The 25,881-nt window shown below is 40.3% G+C and overlaps 1 protein-coding gene across 1 annotated transcript in view; it reads right to left on the bottom strand.

Annotated features, from left to right (window-relative positions):
- Nucleotides 1–10,905: 10,905 nt before the first annotated feature.
- LOC307049971 (aromatase-like) overlaps nucleotides 10,906–25,881 on the bottom strand; it is a gene marked incomplete at its 3' end in the record, with an annotated part of 32,174 nt that continues 17,198 nt past the window's right edge. The window contains exons 4-9 of the mRNA XM_079699712.1: nucleotides 23,293–23,469; nucleotides 19,403–19,517; nucleotides 15,603–15,717; nucleotides 15,001–15,163; nucleotides 12,330–12,571; nucleotides 10,906–11,154 (exon numbers count right to left, since the gene is read on the bottom strand). Coding sequence (XP_079555838.1) covers nucleotides 10,906–11,154; nucleotides 12,330–12,571; nucleotides 15,001–15,163; nucleotides 15,603–15,717; nucleotides 19,403–19,517; nucleotides 23,293–23,469 — 1,061 coding nt within the window. The remainder of the gene's footprint in view (nucleotides 11,155–12,329; nucleotides 12,572–15,000; nucleotides 15,164–15,602; nucleotides 15,718–19,402; nucleotides 19,518–23,292; nucleotides 23,470–25,881) is intronic.

The following is a 25,881-nucleotide window of genomic DNA, read 5'->3' as shown; positions in this document are numbered from 1 at the left end:
TTTTTTATTTTACAGTTATATTTTATTTATTGATAGAATAATGAATATAATTGAAATGGGAAGATAAGAAAATCACACTAATGACATCAAAGAAGAAATTTATAGAATATTGGAAATTAGAAAGAAGTTGTAAAATTTATATTATTTTTTATAAACAGAAAGTAAAAAGTGTCAAGTGGCAGCACTGTCAATCCAATCATGTTCAGTTGTTCTTTGTTGTTCCTGATACCACATGTTATTCACTTTGACACTAAAACTCACCACTGGAGTTATAATGACTTGGCCCAACCAAAGTTCTTTTGTTAAGAGTGCAGAGTAACAGTAAGACAACTAGACAGTGATCAGTTAAATGGCATTTTTCTATATGCCAAGAGTTGTGAGACTTGGCACTTAAATCTTAGTTACAAAAAAAAATCATTGTCAGATACTACAGCTCTATAGGGAAATTGAATCACAGAAGAGAATCCCGGTCTTAGAAATGTGGTTCACATAAATTTAATTGATTCATATAATACAAACAGTCCAGAATTGACTCATATAATATAAATAGTCCAAGAGAAAATCATATCTGTAAGAGATTTCAACCATTCATTTGAAAGAAAAGGACTCTTCTATTGAAAAGAAAATATATTATAGATTGGGCAGGGAGAAAGGTGATCACTTAATAATAGAATACTTTGACTAAGAAGCTGAATTAAACAAAACTGTAGTTGTTGAGAGTTTCTTCAGTGTTGAGGATAATTAAGATATATGGCCAACTCTGAATTCCTCCACAAAATAAGATTATCTCAAATTTACAACTTATGTATATTTTGAAAAAGAAAACAAATAGTAAATGAAAGAATTAATTAGCTAAGGAAGTTGAAGAAGATATTACCACGTGAGAGGTTGATGATATTATTCCCTGTAGGGGCGCATCTGCCTGTCTCTCAGTGATGAACATCATTGCCGCGGTGAACAGTAATGGAAACGAGAAGCCAATTTACAGAGAAGCGTTTCCTTGTTAAATAGAGACCAATTTCAGATTTGGGAGAGCAATAAAATTTGTCACACATGATTGACATAACAAGCAGTGACAGTTTTCCTTTGTTACTTGCAAACTGTTCCAGCTGTACAGCACATGACTGATCTACTGGAGATAAGGGGTATCAGTAAAGGTGGTCAGAGACAAAAAAGGAAAACCAAGATATTTTGAACCCCTTGCATAAGTGAGTCTATTAAATTGTGAGTCTGTTGAACTCTCACATGACCAGTGGGGAAAAAATACATTATCTTAGAATATATGATTATGTGTGTTTGTGGGTATGTATATCCACACACCTCACCTCACTCAGTGGCCCTAGGAGAAAAATAACCGGCTTTATTTCATTTATCCCAAAATGATGGATTCTCCAGGAGACAGTGATGAACAATATGGGTTTTCTTGTTTTGTTTGTTTGTTGACAAAGACAACTCTAATAAGCCCAAATCAATAAAATGTGTCAAAATGTTTTATACAACTTACACCTATGGAATCAGAGTGTATGTTACTTGAATATCACAAGTTTTCTCCTGCTTTCTGACATCATCCTTCCCTTTACTAGTCAAATTAAACAGCTCAAATACTCATTCTATACATAAGAGGGTCATGACCCTCCCTCACCAATCCCTCCACTACCAGTGTCAGTGGCCACTTGTGATACTGGGTGTGGTTGGTTTAATGCTTACTTCTGATTCACTTCTCTCTGCATCTCACTTATCCATGATGGCTGATCTCGGAACCATGTCCCAGCTCTACCACAGGCCTCTCTGCTCCCTTTATCCCTGGCCGTTGCCTGGATCACCAGGATGCTCTTCCTTTTCCCTTCATTTGTTGAAGGACAGTGTACATAAAGTTAATGTGTAATAGACCTTTACCAATCATTTTATGTATAAAAGAGAGGGTTTAATAGTTAAACAATATTCAATCTAATCTCACACATCACTGTTCTTAGAAATATACAAGCCTTCTTCTCCATATGGAATCCCTCACCATTTCCACTTGAAGATCTAAGCCTCCTACTTGCATGTCTGCTTCTTATGAAATCCATAAAAAAAACCCAAACAAATCCCACAAAACAAAACAAAACCTAAAATAAAACAAGCAAACCAACCCTACAAGACAAAACAATGTCCCTGCTAATGCCATCAATATGTCACATACTTATCACTTTAGTATGTAGTCATTTAAATCTATGCCTAAAATATCTCTGATTTATGTTATACTTATCTTTTACAACTTTACAATCTATCAATTTTTTTCTCCCTTTTCAAAAGGAAATTCAGCTTTCCCTTTAGGCCCATAAGTTCATATAGCAACAGATTTTAATATATCATTTCTCCCTAAATAGATGTAAAATATAGAGGATAATGGAGATTTTTAAAAGTAAATTTTAGACTACATTAAAATTATAATAAAATATAATAATGCTAAGGCTACAAAAATGAAAACAGTAATCCAGAAAAAGAATTGTGTTTGCTATACTAATTCGGTGCTTATCAAGTACCTATTTTGAGATAAGCAGGGGATTCCCAATGGAAGAAATGTCATAAACAAGTTGAAAAGGGAAAATTTTGGATCATCCTTGATTTTTTCTGAATATCAATTAATTTCTTAAGGAATACCTACAAATGTGTTCCTTTGATTTTCACAGATCAGGCATAGCTCCTCCTTTTTTTTTTTTTTTTTAAACATCTTTACTGGAGTATAATTGCTTTACAGTGTTGTGTTAGTTTCTGCTGTATAACAAAGTGAATCAGCTATACATATACATATATCCCCTTATCCCCTCCTTCTTGCATCTTCCTCCCACCCTCCCTATCCCACCCCTCTAGGTGGTCACAGAACACTGAGCTGATCTTCCTGTGCTATGTGGCTGCTTCCCACTAGCTATTTGTTTTACATTTGGTAGTGTATATAGTCCATGCCACTCTCTCACTTCGTCCCAGCTTACCCTTCCCCCTCCCCATGTCCTCAAGTCCATTCTCTACATCTGCGTCTTTATTCCTGTCCTGCCCCTAGGTTCTTCAGAACCAGTTTTTTTTTTCTTTTTTTTTTTAGTTTCCATATATATGTGTTAGCATACAGTATTTGTTTTTCTCTTTCTGACTTACTTCACTCTGTGTGACAGACTCTAGGTCCATCCACCTCACTGCAGATAACTCAGTTTCGTTTCTTTTTATGGCTGAGTATTCCATTGTATATATGTGCCACATCTTCTTTATCCATTCATCTGTCGATGGACACTTAGGTTGCTTCCATGTCCTGGCTATTGTAAATAGAGCTGCAGTGAACATTGTGGTACATGACTCTTTTTGAATTATGGTTTTTTCAGGGTGTATGCCCAGTAGTGGGATTGCTGGGTCATATGGTAGTTCTAGTTTTAGTTTTTTTAAGGAACCTCCATACTCTTCTCCATAGTGGCTGTATCAATTTACATTCCCGCAAACAGTGCAAGAGGGTTCCCTCTTCTCCACACCCTCTCACATATTTATTGTTTGTAGACTTTTTGATGATGGCCATTCTGACTGGTGTGAGGTGATACCTCATTGTAGGTTTGATTTGCATTTCTCTAATTATTAGTGATATTGAGCATCCTTTCATGTGTTTGTTGGCAATCTCTATATGTTCTTTGGAGAAATGTCTCTTTAGGTCTTCTGCCCATTTTTGGATTGGGTTTTTTTTTTATATTGAGCTGCATGAGCTGCTTGTATATTTTGGAGAATAAATCCTTTGTTGTTTCATTTGCAAATATTTTCTGCCATTCTGAGGGTTGTCTTTTCATCTTGTTTATGGTTTCCTTTGCTGTGCAAAACCTTTTAAGTTTCATTAGGTCCCATTTTTTAATTTTTGTTTTTATTTCCATTTCTCTAGGAGGTGTGTCAAAAAGGATCTTGCTGTGATTTATGTCATAGAGTGTTCTGCCTATGTTTTCCTCTAAGAGTTTGATAGTGTCTGGCCTTACATTTAGATCTTTAATCCATTTTGAGTTTATTTTTGTGTATGGTGTTAGGGAGTGTTCTAATTTCATTGTTTTACATGTAGCTGTCCAGTTTTCCCAGCACCACTTATTGAAGAGGCTGTCTTTTCTTCACTGTATATTCTTCCCTCCTTTATCAAAGATAAGGTGACCATACGTGCATGGGTTTATCTCTCGGCTTTCTATCCTGTTCCATTGATCTATATTTCTGTTTTAGTGTCAGTACCATACTTTCTTGATTACTGTAGCTTTGTAGTATAGTCTGAAGTCCTGGAACCTGATTCTTCCAGCTCCATTTTTCTTTCTTAAGATTGCTTTGGCTATTCGGGGTCTTTTTTGTTTCCATACAGATTGTGAAATTTTTTGTTCTAGTTCTGTGAAAAACGCCATTGGTATTTTGATAGGGATTGCATTGAATCTGTAGATTGCTTTGGGTAGTGTAGTCATTTGCATAATAGTGATTCTTCCAATCCAAGAACATGGTATATCTCTCCATCTGTTGGTATCATCTTTAATTACTTTTATCAGTGTCTTACACTTTTCTGCCTACAGGTCTTTTGTCTCCTTAGGTAGATTTACTGCTAGGTATTTTATCTTTTTGTTGCAGTGGTAAATGAGAGTGTTTCCTTAATTTCTCTTTCAGATTTTTCATCATTAGTGTATAGGAATGCAAGAGATTTCTGTGCATTAATTTTGTATCCTGCTACTTTATCAAATTCATTGATTAGCTCTAGTAGTTTTCTGGTAGCATCTTTAGGATTCTCTGTGTTTAGTATCATGTCATCTGCATACAGTGACAGTTATACTTCTTCTTTTCCGGTTTGGATTCCTTTTATTTCTTTTTCTTCTATGATTGCTGTGGCTAAAACTTCCAAAACTATGTTGAATAGTAGTGGTGAGAGCATGCAACCTTGTCTTGTTCCTGATCTTAGTGGAAGTGGTTTCAGTTTTTCACCACTGAGAACGATGTTGGCTCTGCATTTGTTATAAATGGCCTCTATTATGTTGAGGTAAGTTCCCTGTATGTCTACTTTCTGAAGGGTTTTTATCATAAATGGGCGTTGAATTTTGTCAGAAGCTTTTTCTGCATTTATTGAGATGATCATACTATTTTTACCCTTCAGTTTGTTAATATGGTTTATCACATTGATTGATTTGCGTATACTGAAGAATCCTTGCATTTCTGGGATAAACCCTGTTTGATCATGGTGTATGGTCCTTTTTTTTTTTTTTTTTTGCGGTATGCGGGCCTCTCACTGTTGTGGTCTCTCCTGTTGCGGAGCACAGGCTCCAGATGCGCAGGCTCAGCAGCCATGGCTCACGGGCCTAGCAGCTCCGCAGCATGTGGGATCTTCCCGGACCGGGGCATGAACCCATGTCCCCTACATCGGCAGGTGGACTCTCAACCACTGCGCCACCAGGGAAGCCCTGGTCCTTTTAATGTGCTATTGGATTCTGTTTGCTAGTATTTTGTTGAGGATTTTTGCATGTATGTTCATCAGTGATATTGGCCTATAGTTTTCTTTTTTTGTGACATCTTTGTCTGGTTTTGGTATCAGGGTAATGGTGGCCTCGTAGAAAGAGTTTCGGAGTGTTCCTCCCTCTGCTATATTTTGGAAGAGTTTGCAAAGGATGGGTGTTAGCTCTTCTCTAAATGTTTGATAGAATTTGCCTGTGAGGCCATCTGGTCCTGGGCTTTTGTTTGTTGGAAGATTTTTTTTTTTTTTGTGGTACGCGGGCCTCTCACTGTTGTGGCCTCTCCCGTTGCGGAGCACAGGCTCCGGATGCCCAGGCTTATCGGCCATGGCTCACAGGCTCAGCCGCTCAGCAGTGTGTGGGATCCTCTCAGACCGGGGCATGAACCCGTGTCCCCTGCATCGGCAGGCGGACTCTCAACCACTGCGCCACCAGGGAAGCCCGGGTCATCATGTTTTTATTGTCATTTGTTTCTAGGTATTTTTTGATTTCCTCTTTGATTTCTTCAGTGATCCCTTGGTTCTTTCGTAGTATATTGTTTAGCCTCCATGTGTTTGTATTTTTTATAGTTTTTTCCAGTAATTGATATCTAGTCTTATAGTGTTGTGATCGGAAAAGATACTTGATTCAATTTCAGTTTTCTTAAATTTACCAAGGCTTGATTTGTGACCCAAGATATTATCTATCCTGGAGAATGTTCCATGAGTACTTGAGAAGAAAATATATTCTATTGTTTTTGGATGGAATGTCCTATAAGTATCAATGAAGTCCATCTTGTTTACTGTATCATTTAAAGCTTGTGTTTCCTTATTTACTTTCATTTTGGATGATCTGTCCATTGGTGAAAGTGGGGTGTTAAAGTCCTCTACTGTGATTGTGTTACTGTCAATTTCCCCTTTTATGGCTGTTAGCATTTGCCTTATGTATCGAGGTGCTCCTATGTTGGGTGCATAAATATTTACAATTGTTATATCTTCTTCTTGGGTGGATCCCTTGATGATTATGTAGTGTCCTTCCTTGTCTCTTGTAATAGTCTTTATTTTAAAGTCTGTTTTGTCTGATATGAGAATTGCTACTCCATCTTTCTTTTGATTTCCATTTGCATGGAATATCTTTTTTCATTTCCTTACTTTCAGGCTGTATGTGTCCCTAGGTCTGAAGTGGGTCTCTTGTAGACAGCATATGTATGGGTGTTATTTTTGTATCCATTCAGCCAGTCTATGTCTTTTGGTTGGAGCGTTTAAGCCATTTACATGTAAGGTATTTATTGATGTGTATGTTCCTATTACCATTTTCTTCATTGTTTTGGGTTTGTTATTTTAGCTCTTTTCCTTCTCTTGTGTTTCCTGCCTAGAGAAGTTTCTTTAGCATTTGTTGTAAAGCTGGTTTGGTGGTGCTGAGTTCTCTTAACTTTTGCTTATCTGTAAAAGTTTTAATTTCTCCATCGAATCTGAATGAGATCCTTGCTGGGTAGAGTAATCATGATTGTAGGTTTTTCCATTTCATCACTTTCAATATGTCCTGCCACTCCCTCTGGCTTGCAGAGTTTCTGCTGAAAGATCAGGTGTTAACCTTATGGGGATTTCCTTGTATGTTGTTTGTTGCTTTTCCCTTGCTGCTTTTAATATGTTTTCTTTGTATTTAATTTTTGACAGTTTGATTAATATCTGTCTTGGCGTATTCCTCCTTGGATTTATTCTGTATGGGACTCTCTGTGCCTCCTGGACTTGATTAACTATTTCCTTTCCCATATTAGGGAAGTTTTCAACTATAATCTCTTCAAATATTTTCTCAGTCCCTTTCTTTTTCTCTTCTTCTTCTGCAACCCCTATAATTCGAATTTTGGTGCGTTTAATGTTGTCCCAGAAGTCTCTGAGACTGTCCTCTGTTCTTTTCATTCTTTTTTCTTTATTCTGCTCTGCAGTAGTTATTTCCACTATTTTATCTTCCACGTCACTTATCCGTTCTTCTGCCTCAGTTTTTCTGCTATTGATCCCATCTAGAGTATTTTTAATTTCATTTATTGTGTTGTTCATCGTTACTTGTTTCATCTTTAGTTCTTCTAGGTCCTTGTTAAATATTTCTTGCATTTTGTCTATTCTATTTCCAAGATTTTGGATTATCTTTACTATCATTATTCTGAATTCTTTTTCAGGTAGACTGCCAATTTCCTCTTCCTTTGTTAGGTCTGGTGGGTTTTTATCTTGCTCCTTCACCTGCTGTGTGTTTCTCTGTCTTCTCATTTTGCTTAACTTACTGTGTTCGTGGTCTCCTATTCTCAGGTTGTAGGTTCATAGTTCCCCTTGTTTTTGGTGTCTTCCCCCAGTGGATAAGGATGGTTCAGTGGATTGTGTAGGCTTCCTGGTGTAGGGGACTGTTGCCTGTGTTCTGGTGTATGAGGCTGGATCTTGTCTCTCTGGTGGGCAGGACTGCGTCCAGTGTTGTGTTTGGGGGTGTCTGTGACCTTATTATGATTTTAGGCAGCCTCTCTGGTAACGGGTGTGGTTGTGTTCCTGTCTTGCTAGTTGTTTGGCATAGCGGGTCCAGCACTGTAGCTTACTGGTCGTTGAGTGGAGCTGGGTCTTAGTGTTGAGACGGAGATGTCTGGGAGAGCTCACACTGATTGAAATTATGAGGGGCCGGGAGGTCTCTGGTGGACCAATATCCTGAACTCGGCTCTCACACCTCAGAGGCGCAGGCCTGACACCTGGCTGGAGCACCAAGACCCTCTCGGCCCCAGTTCATGCCCTTCCCATCACTCTTCCAGCTCCTGCCTCCAGCCTCCCTCCCTTTGGGTTTGATCTTTACTTCCCACGCTGGGTGGGGGGGGGCAGAGGGCAGTGCAGAGGATGCCAACGGGCAGCTTCCCCACTGCGTCCTCATCCACACCCCACGCCAGGCTTGCTGCGTCTCTCCCAGTCACAGGACAGGGTCCTCAAAGACAGCCCGGCTGCCGGAGAGATCCACAGATCTGGCAAGGAACCTTGCCTGCATTCTTTTTCTGCGATCATGGACCATCTTCACTATCATTATTCTGATTTTTTTTTCTGGAAGGTTGCCTATCTCCACTTCACTTAGTGTTTTTCTGGGTTTTTTAATCTTGTTCCTTCATCTGGGACATAATCCTCTGCTGTTTCATTTTGTGTAACTTTCTGGGATTGTGGTTTTTGTTCTGCAGCCTGCAGGACTGTATTTCTTCCTGCTTCTGTCTGCCCTCTGGTGGATGAGGCTGTCTAAGAGGCTTTTGCAAGCTTCCTGATGGGAGGGACTGATGGTGGGTAGAGCTGGGTTTTTTCCCTCTGGTGGGCTGGGCTGTGCTCAGTAAAACTTCAATCTGCTTGTCTGCTGATGGGTGAGGCTCTTTTTCCTTGTGTTGTTGGTTTAGCCTGAGGCAACCAAGCACTGGAGTTTACAGGCTGTTTGGTGGGGTTAATGGTGGCCTCTGGGAAGCCTCACACCAATGAGTACTTCCCAGGACTGCTGCTTCCAGTGTCTGTGTCCCCACAGCAAGCCACAGCTGCTCCCTGCCTCTGCAGGAGATCCTCCAATACTAGCAGGTAAGTCTGGCCCAGTCTCTTACGGGGTCACTGCTTTTTTCCCCTGTGTCTTGGTACACAAAAAGTTTTGAGAGTGCCCTCTCAGAGTGGAGTTTCTGTTTCCCCCAGTCCTGTGGAAGTCCTGCAGTCAAATCCCACTGACCTTCAAAGCCAGATTCTCTGGAGACTCCTCCTCCCATTGCTGGACCCACCAGCTGGGAAGCCAGACATGGGCCTCAGAACTTTCACTCCAGTGGGAGAGCTTCTGCTGTATAATTGTTTTCTAGTTTGTGGGTCACCCACCTTGCAGGTATGGGATTTGATTTTATCGTGATTGCGCTCCTCCTACTGTCTCGTTGTGGCTTCTCCTTTGTCTTTGGATGTAGGGTGTCTTTTTTGGTAGGATCCAGCGTTTTTTTTGGTCAGTGGTTGTTTAGCAGTTAGTTGTGATTTTGGTTTTCTCTTAAGAAGAGATGAGTGCCTGTCCTTCTACTCTGCTATCTTGAGGTAATCCTCAGTACTGATCTTGAAAGTAAGAATGGGGGACAGGCATGGATTCCAAAAGAAAGAAAAGAGCTCCCACTTGGAGGAGCTTACACTCTCATTTTACACTCAGCTGTTGCCCTATTGCCAAGCAGCAGGATGAGAAGAATATTCAGATTGACATACTGGCAAACATTTACATGTTTTTAAGTGAATTTAATTTTTCAGTTTTTAACTGGCCTTCAGTAGATACGTTCCTATTGGTGACATAACACAAGGAAGCTGGTATTTGGAAAATTCACTCATCTATTTCAGTTCCTCTCAAGAGCTAATTCCGAGGTATACATTTTACTCATGGCTACATGTAGTGATTAGATAAACTAGATAAGTGTTAAATCTCTAAGGTAACTGTTAAATCTGAGTTAGTTTAAAATGTGATTGCAGGGGTTCTATCCTAGCCACGTTCTCTACTGATCTGTTGCTCTTTGGTTTTGGGATCATGGAAAGAAAGAGAGGGGGAGAAATGTTGAGGGAGAAGGATAATGGTATATGAGGAGCACTCCTTAGAAGTTTGAACTCACTGGGTTGTAGAATTAGATACAGATTCAGAGACTTCCCTTCCCCCAAATCATTGAAGCTGCGGTAAGAGCTAATAGGTGCTACTACCTAAAGTATTCTCTTTCTTAGTCCACTCATGGAGCTAAGCAAAAATGTAGACATGAAAAAAGATCTATTATTTGAATTTGAAGCACATCGTATGAATTTTTTTCCTATAGCACATATATGGTCTGGCTGAGGCATAAATTGAGAGATTCGGAAAGGATAGTCTTTGATTTAACTTTTGCCACCAACAAATCACATGTGAATAAACAAGAGTTAATTGAATACAATACATAGCAAAAGTCAAATGCTGAATTTGTAAGCATTTCTCCAAAGGTGTGAATATTGCAGTCCCCAACCCACCGAAAACAAAATCAAAAGCCCTTTATTCACACTAGTGAGTGTGTTTAGCCCTAGGTACCCAGTGTTGGCCTGGCCTTTGTAATTGATTTGAGTGCTTCTGCCCCAGTCATTACAAAGCTCCCATCTCAGGGCAGGACAGTGAGGAGTCGGGCGTGAGTCTTGCTGATGGCTTGTCTTTTCCAAAGCATGTTTTGGGGAACTGGGCCTTTAGGGCTGCCGTTTCCTGCACAAATCTTGGCCTCTCTATTTTCTCTTGCAGTCTGGTTTCTGGTTTGGATGCGCTCAGATGACTGGCATCTCCCGGCTCGCTGACACCCCACAGGAGGTAAGTGTATAAAAGGCCAGAGGCCATGGTTGTTCATGGGAGGAGGATTACGTGGCAAAGGTGGGTGGTTTCCATGTGAAATACTGTTGAGAAGTGCTCCAGGGCAGGGACTGACCAAACTTTTTTAGTGGTCGAGGCACTTATCAGAATTTCTTGGGATGAAAATCATTCCCAGCAGGTCGCTGGTCTCATCCGGGTGCAAGGATAAGTCATGTTTCTTCTGCATCTTTTCAACACATCGACCTTGCAATGTCTGCACGTGGAAGCGTCTCAGAAGTGTGACCAGGGTGACCTTCATCATCACCATGGCAATGTATTTTCCCGCACAGGCCCGGGGCCCAAAGCCAAATGGCTGAAAGTACCTGTAAGGAACCTAGGAAAATGATCAGACAATTAGCCAGAGAAGTAAAGGCTAGAGTCATGCATATCTGTTTGATTCACCCTGAAAACACTGTGAATCAGAATGCTCGGTTTCGGCGAGTTGACCATACTGCTCCTTCACGGAGAGAAATGACTGTAACTCAGATAAGCCTCTTCTTCCTGTTTGATTCACGCTTTGTGATACAGGCACAACTTCAAACAATCCCCAGTGTTGCTTTTCATGTAAATACTCAACTAGCTCTGTGGGAAGGCCATGGCTTTACTGCTGTTCTGCCAGTCATTGAGGCAAAGATTTTTTTTGTGCCAGGCCATATAACATGATGAAAAGGACTAATTTAGGCAAACTTGTGGATTCCCCACCTATTGATGCCAAGGATCTAAATATTTTTAGTCCCTTTTGGACTCATATCGTGCCTGGCACTTAATAGATGCTCAGTAAATTATTTTTGACCAATTACCAACATGGCATGGGTTGCTTATATAGAAATGGAATGAATTAGAGAACTGGTTTAACTAAGACCATATCTCTTCCCCATATGCAAATGGAAAAAGGGGGCACAGAGGGAACTATTTGGATAATTCAGGTAAAAAAAAATCATTGCCTAGAATTTGACATAATGGAGGCAGAATCACCAGTACACTTCAATTATAGAAAAAGAACAATATGAGGCTCTTCTAATTACCAAGTCCTATTTAGAATGGGGCCTAGTGCTTGTGGGGCCATTTGGGAAACCAAAGGCCCACTGCAAAAACCAAATCTTTTCTTCTCATTTGATTTCCATCTGAAGCGGAAGTGGATTTCCTTGACTTAGATGATGCTACGGCTGAATCTACATGATGACAAGGTGATAACTTTAAATGGAAATATGGGTTGGTTAAACAAAATTCGCCTCATTTTAGGCAAATTAAGGGCCTGAATTTTTCACCTTTTGACCTATTTTGTGGCCTCCATGAAGACATTTCTGAGAGCTGGAGTACCAGCCTCCTTGGCTTGAGGACAGACATGGTGGTCGTGTTCCAAGCTAGGTGAAATGTGTTTTCCTGGTGAGGTATGAAGAGAATGAGTAAATAGAATGAAATATACATGGTGCAAACACAGAAACAGAGAGGATTTAACAGTTGACATTTTCAAGAGTGGCACACTCAGTTTTAAGGAAGGGTTCTTACATTCTTGGCAGAGTTCTCAAGAGTAAATTCATTGGGCTTGGGGAGAAACTCGAGTCTATGCATTCTTCCAATATTCAGGATAATGTTAGTCCCCTTCTTCACTGGGTAGCCGTCGATGACATCATCCTCTAAGGCTTTGCGCATGACCAGGTCCATGACAGGCTGGTACCGCATGCTCTCATAAATAAAGTTCTCTATCACTTTTAGTTTTTGAATACCATCATTCCTTATGTCTCTTTCACCTGTAGAAGAAGATAAAATAGTCAAAGCTCATGTTAGTTTCAGTATACGATTGGTATTAAAAATCCTGCACTTTCCATAGAACAGTTTGCTCTTGGTTGAAAAAAATGTATATCTATAATTCTAATGTAAACCAGCAACCTGGGTAAAATATCTTATGTTTGGTCCACAAAGTATCTTATGAAAATTCAGATTTGAAGTCGATTTTCTTAATACCTGGGGTTTTCATATTAAAGTCTAAATTTCTAGAAAAAAAAAAAAACAGGTAAAATTGGACCCACATCCCCACATGGCAACAGTGAGCTGAGGTTGAATGGCTGATGAGCCCTTTAGAGGGACACCCTCTCTGCAGCATCATGTAGACCTACCCAAACTGCTTCAAACATTTACTTGCTGCCTTTGGGGTTCTTGAGTTTTGTCCCCTACTCTAAATTCTAGAAGACATTCATTCCTTCTCTAGTCAAAGTGAGATGGTAAGTTTAATCAGGTTCAAAGAAATTTTCTCTTCTGGTATCCTGTGCAGTCATTTGTCAGAAAATATCACTGATAGTCTCTCCTCCTCATCTCATCAAGAACAACCTGGTGTGGTAGTGTGGCAAGAACCCCCTCTCCCCACCACAACAAAAGGGGTGCCTCAGATCAGCCCTGGGTGAACTGGGGATTGACGGATCCCCCGATGTCTCAGCTTGGCCTCACACTCGTCAGAGAGGTTCAGATTACTCTCAGAATTGGCAAAACTTCAAAGCATCCTCAAATGGGGTACCACTTCTGCAGAATCAAAATCAACCCAGGGTCCTGAGGCAGCTCTGTCTCCTGTGCAACTATGTTATTCAGGAGTGGTCTTACTTAGAGAACTCTAACCACCCAGCCCCTCACATACTGCTCTGTGTACACTTAAGAGTTTAATGGGCTGTGTTTATCTCGGGTGGGGGGAGGTAGAGGGTAGATGATGGAGTAGGTAACCAAAGGTGTACCCTTGGAAGTAATTACCAGGCATGCAGGTCTAGAGGGAACATGTACACATGTGCTAGTGGTTGTTTGGGCTTTCCATCTGTGCAGAGGTCTGTTGAAGCATCAAGGGAACATCATGGGGCACAAGCACTTTTCACCTCTCAAGGAAATTGTATTAAAGGTTTATGATCTCAAGAGCAATTTCCCCTGTGTTGCCTGTACCCTCATCATTCTGTGACTCTCTCTCTCACTCCACTGAGCTGTTTCTTGAATTCTGTTTTTCTCACGAGATTGAGAGCCCCAGGACTTCAGGAATGGCACTGGCTTGTTCACCGTGATGCCCCTGCACCTGGCACAAGATCCATAACCTGAAAAGGGTGCTTGAGAAAACATTTCAGAATTTGAAACCCGGATGTCATTCTGGCTCCTTGGTATCTACCTTCCTAGGCAGTGGCCGTCCTACGGCAACGCGTCTGCAGAACCCTTTCACATATTTAATCCTTGTATGAAACTTCCGCTATTTCAAGCAGCACTCAAATGGTTTTAAAGATTAATAAGATAAAAAGTTTAAAAAATGCATAGTGCCTTTTAACAACAAAATAGGTTGTTTCACAGAGACCTGTAAAGTCAAGAAAGAAAAATCTGTATCATTCCTGATACCCCTTCGCATGTGTCTGAAATGTGTCCTAAAGAGATTACTTATGTGAAGCACATTCCAAATAAGGGATTCTGTTTTCTCCAGAAAGCAATTCTGACTTCTTCTCAACGTGGCAGTGTCTCCAGGGAAGGGTGGGGATATCCGAAGCAGTGGCAGAGTGATGCTGAAGCGGAGGCAGAGCAGGGAGGGGGCAGAGTTGGGAAGAGCTGAGCAGGGACCTGGAGGCTCTCCTGCAGAGGAGGAGGAGAGGGTGAGGGAGGGAAACTGATCGCTCCCCTGCCTCTGCTATCATCACCCTTTCCTCCTCCCTCTGCCACCACCTGGAAGAACGGGCTGCTTGAAACCCAGAAACACTGCAAAAAATGATAGCCATTTCCCTGGGTGGACCCTCAAAAGCCTTTTGTCACTGATAAGGTAGTAAATCCTTGTGGATGATCCCGTGTTTTTTTAAACACAGACAAATAGAACCGCATATATGTGTTTATGTGCCCATCAAAAAAGACCTTGAAGAATATACATCAAAATATTAACAGTGATTCCCCCTGGGGAATGGGAAGGAGAGTGGAAGGGATCAGGAAATAATACTTTCTGCTTTATACATGTCTCTAGTATTTGGATTTTTTCCAATGAGCGTGTATTTTTTTATATTAGGAAAACACAGAAACCTGTTTAGCATAATGAAAATATGACACAATGACTTGGTTCATTGTTCTCTGCGTGGATTCCAGAAAAGATTTTTGACATAAGAATTTTAGGACTTAGTAGCAGATATTCAAAAGGAATTATTTTCTAATCTCTACTATTTGTTTGATAAATTCTTACCAACAACAGTCTGGATTTCCTTCAGTATTGCTTTTTCAACGTGGGGGTGCTTTGCAATGAGAAGCAGCATGAAGAATACAGAGACGGACATGGTGTCTGGCGCTGCGGTCAGCATTTCCAGTATGCACTGGTTCACATTCTCTCTTGTCAGGTCACCACGTTTCTGAACAATTGAAAGTGGGGAGAAACTTTGGAAAAGTGAATGAACGGTTCAGAACAGGAGGGGAGGTGGCACTCAAGGATTAATAACCTCAACAAAATGAAATCATGGAAATTATGTGTCTCTGGGACTGATGATGGACATTTGCATTAACAATCTTCAGCTCAAAGCTGAAGAACTTAACCAAATGCCTATGTGTTTAGTGTCTTTGATCTCCCCAGTTTTCAGATTTTGTATTGTGCAGAAACACAGAAGTTTCAGTCTTAAAGGTCAATTTTACCTGATGTCTAATTGGGGGCTATTGGATTAGGCATTATAGAAATACTGGAGCATAAAGTCAGAAGCAGAAACATGCAACTATTAACAAGAGAGAATTTTTAGACACTGATAAACAGTCATACACATATGTTGTATGGGAACTATGGGTAGTTCAGGTCTGTACCTCAGCCAAAATCAACTCAGTGGCGAAATCCATAGAGCCTTCCAGCTTCTCTGCTGTGAAAATCCTGTGTCTTTTTTTTTCTACCAGAATTTCCATTTCATCTTTCAGCTCCTTGCTGGAAAAAGCAGTGTAAATATTATCTACTTGTACACAGATATGCCATCTAGATAAATGGATTTGTTTGCCATGCTTAAAAATGAAATGATCTGCTTTAGTGGAATCCATTAGTGCTCATGAATAACTGAATTTATATTTAATTCTTCACAGATATCTTTAAATTACATATACATTATATCATGTTAAGGAACCAGAGTTAGCCCAGATATCTCATTAGTGGTAGCAAAATCAAGGCTGTAACTGTAGTTAAGGGTTGAAAACTGGTACCAAATGGCTAAATCCAATTATGTTTTCTGCTATTTGATTGGGCCAGCACAGTGCTTAAATTAAACATCAAAAACCAAAGCCAGTGAATGCCTTTAGTGGGAGCATGCACTCTGTAGTCTGCCATGGGCACCTCCATTTCCTGTGTCTTATATCCACCCAGCCTACTTTTATCTGCATAGTCCCGAAGACTATTGAGTTTGAGGTTCCTCTTCTACACAGGAAGTATTCTTCCTGGTATTTATCTCATACCTTGCAGTTTCTGCCTCATAGTAACACTAAGTAAATATTTGTTGAACGAATGACTGGCTGCATCAATATGCATATGCATTTTGACAGTGTGGAGAAGGGAAAAGCACCTTGGATAAAGGGTCAGGTTCTGGTCTGGGTTGTTGTCGTTCCACATAACCTAGATTAAGCCTCTGAGTCTTATGTCTCTTTTAAAGTGAAGGGATCAGGCTAGATGAACAATAAGGCCACCTTGAGATCTCAGTTCTGTTGTCTTTGACTTAGACTTTAAGTGTATGCATTCACATATAATTGTATTGTTCCCACCAATCTCAGGGAACAGTATTCTGTATTATGTTAAATGTACAATAAATCTTTCTTTCAAATTCTTGTTGGCACGGTTGCCTACATGCTTAAACACTCTGTTGACCTAAATAGCCTCTATGTTTACTCTAGTTCAGCAGGAAAAGTAAGGGAGGATTCTTTAAGATTCCTCCTATTTTTAAAAGTTTTTTGGGGCATCTCAAGGAAGATGTTTAAACATTCTGAGAGATATTCTTCAGGGTAGTATTTTCATTGTGTCATTCTAAATAAGGATGCCTACTGTTGTGTATCTCTGTGAGTATGCTTATAGGCCCACACACACACCATTCCAAATATACAGCAGGGATATATTCACATTCATTCATTCATCTACCCATCCATTTGTTCTGCAAATATTTGTTGAGTATCTCCTACACTTATTCAGTTGGGGGCTAGAATGCTCATAGCATTTCTACCTGAGCAGTGGCCCCCAAATGGTCTGGGATGTATTGAAATGCCCCTAGACTTTGAATTCATAGGGAATTTCTTGATAGAGCTGCATCCATTTCTAAGCATCTACTTCCTCCCTGGGCCAGATTCAGGGCCTGTGAATATCCACTGGGTCCTCCTATTCAGGTTAAAAGTTGCTTCTGCTTAAATGTATGCATTTGAATATGTATGCCATTAAAAACTAGGAGAATTGAGATCAAGGGCAGTTTCTACAAAATAGGAAGTCTCTGACTTACAAACTTATATTACATGAATGTCTCTGTGAGTCTGTTGTTTGGAACTCTGAATGTACTTTATACCAAAATAATGGTGGCTAGGTTACTAGTCCAGGCCACAAACACCTATTTAATGTATTCTGAGGCCGAAAAGCCTTACACTTGACAAAATAAAAAGTAGAAAATAATACTGCTCTAATATTGGGAATTCAAAGAGGCATAAATATACAATTGAATAAATAAGGAAGGAAGCTGATGTCACATAATCCTTTCCATAACTATATTTTTAAAAAGTATTGGTATGATAGAGAAAGACAAATACTCCATGATCTCACTTATATGTGGAATCTTATAAAAACAATAACAAAAACAAAAGCAAAAATCCCAACCTCATTGTTACAGGGGACAGATTGGTGGTTACCATGGGGGTTGGGGGTTGGGGTGGATATGAAATGGGTGAAGGGGGTCAAAGGTACAAACTTCCTTCTAGTTATATGCTCAGTAAGTCATGGGGATGTAATGTACAGCATGGTGACTACAGTTAATAATACTGTGTTGCATATTTAAACGTTGCTAAGAGAGTAGATCTTAAAAGTTCTCATCACAAGGAACAAATTTTGTAACTATGTATGGTGAAAGATGTTAACTAGAGTTAATGTGATGATCATTTCTCAGTATATTCAAATATTGAATCATTATGCTGTACACCTGAAACTACCATAATGTTATATGTCAATTATGCCTCAGTGAAGAAAGAATTGACGTTATTGCAGGAAAGAGATTTTTCCGTTTTCTGCGGAAAGAGATTAAAAGCTTTCTCTAGGTCTTTACCGTACTAGGAGATAGAAGATACAAACTAGTTCACTAACCATGGGCAAATATTATGTAGAGATGGAATGTTGCTGAGCTAAATTTAAAGAAATCAAAGAGAAACTGTTTTACAGTTAAACTGTTACACATAAATTTATATGGGCCTTCTGACCATAACAAAGCTAAACTAACTTCCAAGAACTATACAGTGAGACTCTTCAGACTACCACCAAACCTGACCACAGTGAAGGGATGAATCGTTTATCTTATTGATTCAGATCACAATAAGCTAAGTGAAATGTATTCAATATAAAGAACCAAGTGTCTAAATCATCCACTTGATACTCACCAACCACTTGAGAATATATAAAGCAAAATCAAGTTGACGTCCTCCCTGGAGACTAATATTACTGAATTTCAAAATACACAAACAGGATAAAGTTGGGCCTTTAAACAAGTTTGGGAAATTTTAGAAATGGAGAATTTAAGATAGTCGGGTACATCTGGAGAAGATATGAACTGTGGGATGGGGAAAGCTACCATATTTATTGCCTATTATATGTCATGCTCTTTGCTAATTGCCCTACATATAGGATCTCATTAACCTATATCCCCACCCCAGAAGGTGGGTTATATTTTACTTTAAATAATTTCCCAAGGCCATATGGTTACTAAGTGGGAGAGACAGGATGCAAACCAGGTCTGTCTACCTCTAGATCCCTTGGACTTTACACTGGTGTTTAGAGGTGGCACGTATAGTGGCCGGCTACTTACAGTCTAAAAACCCATTGATTATCCAATAGGCCATTAGACATTTGTCCGGTCTTCTGCTAGACTAGTCTGAGACCAAAGCAAAGCCACTCATTGACAATTTTAGGGTCCCCGAAGATACATAACTAAATAAACAACACATCTCGTGAACGTTAATCATGAAAAAATTCTTTTGCAACTACTGTCAGTTCCTACAAGTTGAATTAAGTTAAATTCATTCAGAAGCAGCACAACAATATGATTTCATGTTTCAATTTTTCTAGACATGTAGAGAGAATTTTGACAAATAATAATGATAGATACAGCCAACCTTTCTCTTCAACTCAAAAAACACTGCAGTTTCCTAGTTCCAGAGATGGAGCTCTCAGCCTCCTAGGGGAAAACTACCCTGGGCCAAAGGCTTCCTTTCCTCTGTGGTCTGGCCACATGCTGCCAAATTGCTGTAAGAAGTGTTTCATCAGCAACTTAATCAACAGCTCCCTGTGGTTCTGGAGAGGAGAAAGCTTGCCGAAGGGGCCAGCAATAGCTAAGACACCACACAAATCAATCTCACCAATAAATTTTCCAAAATGTGTTACTTACACAGACTTTTCATACTTTCTGCATAGCCAAGAAATCTTAAAGAAGATCTCTGGTTTGAGAAGGAGAGCTTGCCATGCATCAAAATAACCCTGGATTTTAACCACGATGGCTCTTTCTGGAAAAACAGAAAAAGATCAGAACAGATGAGCAAAAATGTGAGCCCAAGAACTGTACACTGATCAGAGAAAATCCCCTGTAGACTCTTCTACCATCTGGGACTCTAAGCAAGGCAAGGTTCCACCTTCACTGGGTGTTTCAGCCACATGAATGCCACCAAACAAATCAAGACCAATTTATTCTGCTTGGCATCTAAATTGGCCAAGTTAGAGATTTGCCAGTTTTCAAGTCTGTTAGAGACACAGCCTAGAATCTCACATGCTTCTCCTTGGCTGAGCCTCCAACTCCCTCCTATTTTCCTGACCATAGGAAATAAGAAGGGTACTAGTAATTATGGCCATTATGTCCTCAATTCTGGTACCTGGAAAGGCAAAATGCCTCACCACTCTGCTATTTATATTTCAGTCCAGAGTGTAGAATTCTTCTTGAAATCTTCAGTACCTTGTCCTGAGTCTCGGGCACAGTCAGCTCTTAATGGATGTTCTTGAACTAAATTGAATACTAGAGAAAAGAAACCCCCTGCTTTTTTCAAATTATAAACAAGGGAAGGGAAGAGGCATTTATTTTCAACTGCTAAATACCATGATCAGGGTAAGGTGCTTTACAAAAGAGATTTCATTTAATCCTTACAGTCTTGCTAGGGGAGTGAGAATGTTATCATTGTGCAGCTGCAGAAGCTGCAGTTCATAGAAATAAAACAGCTTGCCCTACACCATAGAGCCAGTGTGGCCGGAAGTCCCTAGGCTGGAGCCTGGTTCTATCTGACCTCAGGGCCATGTCCTTTTCTCTTTGGTGCACTGGGTCCCTCAGGCCAAATGAGAGTTTAACAAGGACCTGGTGAGCAGAGGGAAATACACATAAGTCTGTATGGGTTATTCAGGTTCTTAGACTGTAGTCCATAAGTTAACAGAGAGCTGTACAATTCCCTTTACTTGATCCCTCCTAAGAATCAAGGCCAGTGGGGAACCAAAGAGCAGGGACGTCTAAAATAGGTACCTGCCATATCTTAGGAGAGATGTATGTGGAACAGGCAAACAGGACTTTCAGAGTCCCTGTGTGAAAGGGGATGAGGCAAGAGGCTGTGACTAATGTCCTCAGAGTGAATGGGGCTCCCATCCTAATGTCAATCAGATGGGGTTCCTATGACTCTGGTAAGGAATCATTAAAGAGCCGGGGAGATGAGGCGAGGAGAGTGGAGCAGAGAAAGGGAGGGCTTGTCGCTTGTCTGCTTGTCCAGACGTGGTCAATCAGGGAGCAGGTGTGATAGCTCAGTTGGTCTGGGCAAGTGTGAAACTCGTGCCTTGTTCTTATGCCTGTGATGTTCTTCCCTCAGATCTGCACGTGGCTCATGGTCACACTTCATTTAGGGCTATTTTCAGACATCCTCTCCACAGAGGCCTTCCTGACCACCCTTCCTCTCCACAAGAGCTTCGGCCTCCCTCTGACTTCCCCCTTTACTTTTTAGACTTTTGCCCTGCTTTGTTTTTTCTTCAAGGCACTTATTATTGCCTAAAATATTACTAGATAGTTACTTGTTTACCATACATATCTCTACTGGGATGTAAACTCTTTGAAGGCAAGGACGTTGTCTTGTCCACTGCTCTGTCCCCAGAACTTAAGCCTAGCAGAAAATAGGCAATCAGTTAAGCATTAGTTGAAAACAGCCCAATCAAAAAGTGGGCAGAAGGGCTTCCCTGGTGGCGCAGTGGTTAAGAGTCTGCCTACCGATGCAGGGGACACGGGTTCGTGCCCCGGTCCGGGAAGATCCCACATGCTGTGGAGTGGCTGGGCCCGTGAGCCATGGCCGCTGAGCCTGCGCGTCCGGAGCCTGTGCTCCAGAATGGGAGAGGCCACAACAGTGAGAGGCCCGCATACCGCAAAGAAAAAAAAAAAAAAGTGGGCAGAACACCTAAACAGACATTTCTCCAAAGAAGACATACAGATGGCCAATAGGCACATGAAAAGATGCTCATCATTGCTAATTATTAGAGAAATGCAAATCAAAACAACAGTGAGGTACCACCTCAGATCAGTCAGAATGGACATCATTAAAAAGTCTACAGGGACTTCCCTGGTGGTCCAGTGTTTAGGACTCTGTTCTTCCACTGTAGGGGGCATGGGTTCGATCTCTGGTCAGGGAAATAAGATCCCACATGCTGTGCAGCGTGGCCAAAAAAAAAAAAAAAACTACAACTAATAAATGCTGGAGAGGGTGTGGAGAAAAGGGAACCCTCTTACACTGTTGGTGGAAATGTAAATTGGTGGAGGCACTATGAAAAACAGTATGGAGATTCCTCACAAAACTAAAAAAAAGAGTGGCCATGTGATCCAGCAGTCCCACTCCTGGGCATATACCCAAACAAAGCTATCAATGTAATTCGAAAAGATACATCCACCCCTATGTTCATAGCAGCACTATTCACAATAGCGAAGACATAGAAACAACCTAAATGTCCATCGACATAGGAATAAAGAAGATGTGGCATCTACACACAATGGAATATTACTCACCCATTAAAAATAATGAACTAATGCCATTTGCAGCAATATGGATGGACCTAGAGATTATCATATTAAGCTAAGTAAGTCAGAAGGAGAAAGGCAAATACCATATGATATCACTTACGTGTGGAATCTATAATATGACAAAGTGAACGTATCAGCGAAACAAAAACAGACTCAGACATAGAGAACAGACTGGTGGTTGTCAAGGGGGATGGCAGTGGGGGAGAGAAGGATTAGGAGTTTGGGATTAGCAGATGCAGATAATTATTTATAGGATGTATAAACAACAAGCTTCTACTGTATAGCACAGGGAACTATATTCAATATCCTGTGATAAACCATAATGGAAAAGAATATGAAAAAGAATATATATATGTATGACTGAATCACTTTGCTGTACAGCAGAAATTAACACAACATTGTAAATCAACCACACTTCAGGAAAATTAAAAAATATTAGTTGAATGAATGTATGAATCAATGAACACTGCTTGAAATCAAGTCAGGAGAAATTACATTAAGCTGACAGCAGCAGAATGGAATGAATCCACATGATTAATGTTTGTTCTTTTGTTGGTGGTAGAGTTGCATGTATGTGTTTAATATTTATTTCCGTAGTATAGTGAGGAAAGCAGTTTCTTGAGTGAGACATCTTGCCAGGATTGTTATAAATGCTAAGTGACAAACTTTATGTGAAGCAACTTTTTATACTGCTTGGCACATAGTAGATACTAAATTAATGTTAGTTATCATCATTTCCAGCAGCAGCAGTACCCTTATCATCATATAGATAGAGTCAAAGTTTTCATACTTACTGGCTTTGTGAGAGAGGTGTGTATGTGTATTCATATATATATATAGTATGTATATGTGTGTATGTGTGTGTATATATACGTATACTGTACATATTTATACATTGTGGCAAAAAGAATGGTTGGAAATGGTTAAATACGTAGGTTTGGTGGTAGGATATATTTATGAATAAATCAAATGTTCACACCTGTTAAGTTTCACTGTGGGTAGAATCTTATTTCCTAGTGCAACAAGGAGAGATACAAAAGAAATAGAAGATGGCCCCTGCTATGGATATTTATTATCTTGTAAGTGAACAAGGCAGACATACCAGGAAAAATTGGGGGGAATACTTAGAGAAGTTGAAAGAAGAGCAGTGTACGAAAGAGCATATCTTTACTTGAGTTCGTTATCCTTCTCATGCCCTGTTTAATAAAGGGCTGAATGTCAAGTCACAAGAATGAAAATTTCAGTACCGTCCAAGGGGATCCCCAGGAAGAGCTTGTTAGAGGTGTCCAGCATGATGCACCACATGAGGGTCAACACATCCACATAACCCAACTCACTGTGGACCTCCTCCAGCCTGTCCAGATGCTTGGTGATAGAATCAGCACAGATGGTCACCATGTGCACCAGGCCGGGGCCAGACAAAGCTGAAGGGTACACGTCAGAGTGAGCCGCCTCCAACTCCAGGGCACACAAACTATCAGGCAATTTTGGCGTTTTGTGTTTGGAGCTTACTTGTCCACATTTTTATTATGGGTGGAGATTTTCATATTCTTCTTTATACTTTTTCTGTATTCTCTTAATTTTCTCCATAGCAGGTTATCACATTTATGGTTTAAAATGAGTGACTGAATGAATAAATAAATATTTTTAAAACAAACTATTCAAAATTAAACTTTTCTTCATATGATGACATTTGTGAGACAGCAAATGAAACAGTACTTGTCATAAATCACAAATCAGTGATTTTCCGTATTTATTATATACATTTTCCTCTAAAGAAGGTTTGAATTTGGCCAGGGTGATGATGTATTATGTTTCAGTGGGTGGCAGAATATTGCTATAGAACTATTCAAATTGGATCTTACCTTTTAGATCTAAGGTGTTTCCTGCTTAATTGTAGTTCATATGTGTAAAATGCTAGTCTTCTAAATTACCAAATGTACCCTTCTCTTAATTTCGGTTACTTTTCAAACAAATCCAGATTTATTGTACTTAGTCAATGTCATAACAGCAAAACAAATCTTTGTTGTTTGAGCAGTCTTCCTCACAGGACTGGGAACTATTTTAGGGCAGTGACAACCTACTAACATTGTACTTCAAGTCCATAGTATATGGTGGCCCTTGATTTATATTTGTCAAATTGAGGAATGAATGAATGAAATGAATGAAACCAGGTAGACTGAACTGGCTCTGATTTCTCCCTTTGCTTGGCTCCTAACCATCTGAGCAGCTAGTGGTCCTGAAGGTAGGTGGTCTAACCTGAGAGTTTAACTCTTAAAAATTTTCTCTCCTTGTTCTAAGTTTCTTTAAGATTTCTTTAGGAGTAATCACTTTTTTTTAACTTTTTTTTTTTTTGGCCACCTCTTGTGGCATGCAGGATCCTAGTTCCCCGACCAAGGATCAAACCCACGCCCCCTTCACTGGAAGCATGGAGTCATAACCACTGGACCACCAGGGAAGTCCCTTTTATGTCTTTTTTATTCAGACTTGCTGTTAAAGTCAGAGTCCTCAGACAAAACAAATCAGCTGTGCTGCAGAAGCCCCTGAAGGCACACTTCGCAAATAAGAAAGGAGACCTAGTGAGTGGTCCTCGACTATAAGCATTTCCACCCATGTATAAAAGGGAAGTTTGGGTTGTCAGCATACTTTCTGACTTTAGGAGGGACCTGGAGATATGAAAGGCCAGGATGCTGTTTCCTGGGTGACTGTCACATCCACAAGTAGGACAGATGATTCCTTAATGACTCAGTACTTTGCATGGAAGGGTCGGCTTTATCACTCCCAGGCTGATGTATGATTTGCCTCTATGTTCAAGAGCTTGAAGCCACATTTCAAACATATAAACAGAATGTAATATCCCTGAAAGGGTCACAGGCCAAGGAATGTGGGCAGCCTCTAGAAGCTGGAAAAGCCAAGGAAACACTTTCTCCCTAGAGCCTCCAGAAAGGAACACAGCCTTATCAGTGCCTTGATTTTAGCCCCGTGAGGCCTATGCCAGACTTTTGACCCATCAGACTGTAAGGTAATGAATGTGTGGTTTGAAACCACCAAGTCTGTATCAATTTGTTAAGCAGCAATAGGAAACTAAGGTAGTGGAATCTGTGCTAGAGTTGTGCTGAATCTTGGTGATGGGCAGCTCTGTGGAGGGGGATCACCACTAGACTGGGACAGGCATAGTTTTTCCCTGTCTCGGCAGCCACACAGGAGGCATCTAGGTTCACTGCAGAGGCTGTCTGGAGGGAAGAATATCCATGGTCCCTGGTCAGACCTACAACCCATCTAGCGCCAGATTCCATCAATGATAAGGTTTCTAGTACATGACCATCTTCTCTGATGTTAATGTCAAAGGTTGGTCATGATTATTTCCCAAAGGCTTCCATTCCAGCAGCATATAGTAAAGAGGGAAATCACTAGATAGGGAGGTTCGGGATCTGGTCTCTGCTCATTGATTCCTTGCTGTGTTGCCTGGGGGGAAATCAGAAGCGCTCTAGAAATGTATTTACTTAAGTATGAAACTCAGAGGCTAGACAAGATACAGCCCTTCTCAGTACTAAAATTCTCTAATTTGCAAATTTCTTTCTGTTAAAACATCTGGGATGTCAGTCAGTGATTCAGCAAACGTGTTGGCATTGTTAAATCAACTATATGGCTGATACACTAAATTCTTAACTGAAGTGACCTTAAGTATATAGGGTGCCAATTCCCCTTCACATTCGTGAAATTGTTTGTGTGTTAACAAGAAAAACAGAGTTTGTGGTGGTTAAATATGTAGGATCTGGGGTTGTATCCTATGCTGCCATTTATTAATGGTGGAAACTTGGGCAAGATACTTACTG

This window comes from Hyperoodon ampullatus (genome assembly GCF_949752795.1).
Source record: "Hyperoodon ampullatus genome assembly, chromosome: 3".
In the NCBI taxonomy this organism is placed as follows: Eukaryota; Metazoa; Chordata; class Mammalia; order Artiodactyla; family Ziphiidae; genus Hyperoodon; species Hyperoodon ampullatus.
The sequence above is the reverse complement of the archived record's forward strand: the minus strand, read 5'-3'. Positions and strand labels throughout refer to the sequence as shown.